We start from the raw sequence: 5,606 nt of genomic DNA on the forward strand, positions 1-5,606 counted from the left end.
CCTTAACGTCTTAGATAAAAAGACAACTAGCTTGAACTTAGACATTTTGCCCAATCATTTCTTGAATTGCCCCGGACTTCAGATTTCATCTGAATCTAGCCTAGTCTGAACCTTTCAACTCTCCAACTCGAAAGTTTTCTCGCTTAATTTCTTTTACGATTACAGAAACACATATCTTTGATCACATATAAATTTAATGCGCCATTTTTTAGATAAACACATTAACAATTGTATTGGCAGAAAAGAAAAATTCTAAGTCAAAGCTAATACAATAATTTTCACACTTGAAACGTGTAGTTTATGCCTAAGTAATTAGTTTCCAGGAAATTCACTTAGCTGTGAAGAAGATACATTATAAATTGGGGTGTACACGTGGAAACTTTGTGATGTATATGCTTTGAACACTTTATAAATGCTTCATAGAAGTTTTGACTTTGCAAATCCACCCCAAAGTACGAATTTAAAGAAATAATAATAATTTTTAAAGAGATTTAAAAAATTGTTAAGAGTTGGACACACTATAGAGACTAGAGCATGTATATGTACGCATAATTTATTATTTTAAATTCGTTAAATATTTATCTTTAAAAAATTGTTTTGGAAGTGGGAGATAGACAAACGAAGAGTATGTAGTTAAATAACTCCTAAAGAATTTCAACAGTAATCTAAATTAATCAAATGGCTCATTCCAAACTTGAAGTCAACATTTTCGATAAAACACAGATTAAAATGAAAGAGCACAAAATGGTATTTGCATATCGGAGCTATATGTATTATGTATTCATTTCTGTAAAGAGTGTTGCATAGTAAAATAGTTTAACCAAAAGATTAAGGTATAGATGATTTAGGGGAAATAAATTATTTTGGACGTGTTAACTTTACGCATGAAGCCAAGAAATTAGGATTTTTCAAATTATAGGCTCTCATGTAAACTGGAGGTGGCATGGAAAGAAAGTTATTTATTAGTGTATTGATATAATACAACATTATTTTTATTTTTATTTTATTTTATTTTATGATGTTAAATTATCTTTTGAGGACGTTTGATAAAATCGAAAAGATTATTATTATTATTATTATTATTATTATTATTATTATTATTATTATTATTATTATTATTATTATTATTATTATTATTATTATTATTATTATTATTATTATTATTACTATTATTACTATTATTATTATTATTATTATTATTATTATTATTACTATTATTATTATTATTATTATTACTATTACTATTATTAGTATTATTATTATTACTATTATTACTATTAGTATTATTATTATTATTATTATTACTATTATTATTATTATTATTATTATTATTATTACTATTATTATTATTATTATTATTATTATTATTATTATTATTATTATTATTATTATTATTATTATTATTATTATTATTATTATTATTATTATTATTATTATTATTATTATTATTATTATTATTATTATTATTATTATTATTATTATTATTATTATTATTATTATTATTATTATTATTATTATTATTATTATTACTATTATTACTATTATTATTATTATTATTATTATTATTATTATTACTATTATTACTATTATTACTATTACTATTACTATTATTATTATTATTATTATTACTATTATTACTATTATTACTATTACTATTACTATTATTATTATTATTATTATTACTATTATTACTATTAGTAGTATTACTATTACTATTATTACTATTATTATTATTACTATTATTATTAGTAGTAGTATTATTATTATTATTATTACTATTATTATTATTATTATTATTATTATTATTATTATTATTATTATTATTATTATTATTATTATTATTATTATTATTATTATTATTATTATTATTATTATTATTATTATTATTATTATTATTATTATTATTATTATTATTATTATTATTATTATTATTATTATTATTATTATTATTATTATTATTATTATTATTATTATTATTATTATTATTATTATTATTATTATTATTATTATTATTATTATTATTATTATTATTATTATTATTATTATTATTATTATTATTATTATTATTATTATTATTATTATTATTATTATTATTATTATTATTATTATTATTATTATTATTATTATTATTATTATTATTATTATTATTATTATTATTATTATTATTATTATTATTATTATTATTATTATTATTATTATTATTATTATTATTATTATTATTATTATTATTATTATTATTATTATTATTATTATTATTATTATTATTATTATTATTATTATTATTATTATTATTATTATTATTATTATTATTATTATTATTATTATTATTATTATTATTATTATTATTATTATTATTATTATTATTATTATTATTATTATTATTATTATTATTATTATTATTATTATTATTATTATTATTATTATTATTATTATTATTATTATTATTATTATTATTATTATTATTATTATTATTATTATTATTATTATTATTATTATTATTATTATTATTATTATTATTATTATTATTATTATTATTATTATTATTATTATTATTATTATTATTATTATTATTATTATTATTATTATTATTATTATTATTATTATTATTATTATTATTATTATTATTATTATTATTATTATTATTATTATTATTATTATTATTATTATTATTATTATTATTATTATTAATATTATTATTATTATTATTATTATTATTATTATTATTATTATTATTATTATTATTATTATTATTATTATTATTATTATTATTATTATTATTATTATTATTATTATTATTATTATTATTATTATTATTATTATTATTATTATTATTATTATTATTATTATTATTATTATTATTATTATTATTATTATTATTATTATTATTATTATTATTATTATTATTATTATTATTATTATTATTATTATTATTATTATTATTATTATTATTATTATTATTATTATTATTATTATTATTATTATTATTATTATTATTATTATTATTATTATTATTATTATTATTATTATTATTATTATTATTATTATTATTATTATTATTATTATTATTATTATTATTATTATTATTATTATTATTATTATTATTATTATTATTATTATTATTATTATTATTATTATTATTATTATTATTATAAAAAAGACACACTTGATAACCAAAAGATTGTAATAGAATTTATCCCTTGGGGTAAGAAAGGACACGCATGAACAAAAGTAATAATAGTTTATGGAATTGAGAAACAAACAACATGAGTATATTCAACCTTTCTATTAAGCAAAGATACTTTGTTAAAGAAAAGGAATATTCCCTTGCCAATAATCTTATATACTAATAAAACTTATTAATTATTTTTATATGTCAAATGAGGAAAATAACAAATTTTATCATGCAAGAGAAAATTAAAGTGCATGCATGAAAGCCCATGGTACAATCGCCTATATGAATGTGAAATGTGTCCTACTTAAAATTGTTATGTGTAGTATTTAAATTTGATATGTTAGATATAAGTATATATCTTATCGGAGTAAAAAGGCCAAAGAAAAAAATTTAAAAAAAAATTATTGATAAACTTAATAATTTTTTTAATGCTTTTATGCAATTCTCCACGACACTATATTACATGAAAATAGGTAAAAGAATAACATTTTATTTATAATAGTGACCTACTTTAACTAGAAATTATAAAATCTACTATTAAATTTTGATTACGAATTCTATTTGGACATAAATTAAACAATTGACAAAGATCAAATACTAAAAAAATGACTTCAACCGAATTGTTCTTCAATAGAATTTGAAGTGCTTTTACTACATTTTGTTTTTACATAATTAAAAAAAATTAGAATAATCAATTCAAACTTTAAAATGATCTAATATGAATTGTTTTTTTTTAACAATCAATTCACTCTTGCTATGAAGTTTTACTTTTTGATTTAGAATTCTTAAAAATTTCTGAATGAAAATTAGCTGGAAACAACAATGAGAGATGACATCAATAAAAAGTCACAATGGGAGGATATTTAACTAAAAACAAAAGAAGGAATGGCATCATCTTCCTCCAAGTCCAAAATATCTTTTGTATATCTATGAAGTATAAAGTGAGAAAGTACAAAATTGTAGTTTGGTATAATGACAAACTTTTCAAGGGGAAAGATTTTTTCTTTCCAAAGTAGCAATTTATTAAACTATTCTGAAATGTTAAAAGTAAAGAAAAACTAAACAAATTGACTTGAATTAGTTTAATGCTTTTAGATCACACTTCTTGCCATATATGTCATTTTGAAATATAAATTAAAATAATTTATCCATCTACATTCTATATTATATTAAAAGTAAAAAGATCTTAAGCTAAAATTGAATTACTAAAATATTCTTATTATTTAACTAAATATTCACATTAATAAAATACCGTTAGTGAAAAAAAAAATTACAACCATTCCAATATAACACTTCAATCAAAGATATATTAAAAGAAATGGTTTGAAGTGTCTGTTGAAAAATATAATAAAGCCTTATACATACCGTCATACAGAAGCCTTAAACCCTTTGATTTATTGAAATGCCTCATATCTTTGGGGGATCAACCAATCATATATTGCCAAAATGTCATTCTTACTAGGGTCTTTTTTTTCATAGGCTTTTTCCTGATAAGGTTTAGCGACGCACATTATCGGTTATTGGACATGGAAAATATTGTAAAATGTATTTACTTTAGTTGTCCACTACAATGTCAGAAATTCAACTACTTATCTTCATTACTCTCCCACATTATGAAGATAACATCCACTATTCATCACTATTATTTTTAGAGAAAAGACATAAAATCACCATTGAAGTTGTTCCGCTTTTTCAAAAAAATACTTTAACTTTGCGGGTGTAATATGACTCCCTAAATAATTTTATATTGATTTTATTATACCATTTATAGCCACCTGACAGATAGAGTGTAGCTCACTCTCTCAAGGAGAGTGAGAAACAACAACAATACAACAATAACAATCCAATGTAATCCCACAACGTGGGATACGGGGAGGGTAAATTGTACGCAGAACTTACTCCTACCAAGGTAGAACAGCTGTTTTCGGGAGACCCTTGACTCAATAAAGCATAAAAAGATGTTAGATAAGGCTAAGAAGTGAAGAGATCCATAAGTTCAAAGGAGTGTGAGAAAGATGCCCTTTTTCTATTTTTATTTATACTTTTTTATTTTTATTTTTCTTTCTGAGTGGTAAGGCCATGATCCGCATGGGAACAGATTCTTTTTTTTGAGAGAGGGGAACCCTTACTGAGATGGCGAGAATTCTTTAGTAAAGGCATGGCTTAAAAAGGTGACTTAAGTAACGAAAGAAAGATGGAACCAGATACATTCTTAAAAGAAAGTGTTCAGTCATCCGCAGTTAGAAATCCTAAAAATAGCACGCAAGAACTGCGTAAATCTTTGGTCTGCCTATCATTGTCCATGTTAGGCTGACTCCTTTAATTTTTATTTTCTAATGAATTCTTTATTTTTCCTATCTTCTTCAATGCGTTGATGGCGATTTTCGTCGTCGTGCTTAATTTTTTTTTAATAGGAATGATGAAAAGGTAATAA

General features: G+C 18.6%; 1 protein-coding gene across 1 annotated transcript; it reads right to left on the reverse strand.

Moving 5' to 3' along the window:
• Positions 1–1,021: 1,021 nt before the first annotated feature.
• On the reverse strand, positions 1,022–2,665 carry LOC129884176 (uncharacterized; the record flags this gene model as incomplete). The annotated part of the gene is made up of 1 exon (XM_055958518.1): positions 1,022–2,665. A coding segment is annotated over one exon (1,644 nt), but the record flags the coding sequence as incomplete, so codon positions are not given.
• Between the last annotated feature and the right edge of the window lie 2,941 nt (positions 2,666–5,606).

This window comes from Solanum dulcamara, chromosome 4 (assembly GCF_947179165.1).
Source record: "Solanum dulcamara chromosome 4, daSolDulc1.2, whole genome shotgun sequence".
Lineage (NCBI taxonomy): Eukaryota > Viridiplantae > Streptophyta > Magnoliopsida > Solanales > Solanaceae > Solanum > Solanum dulcamara.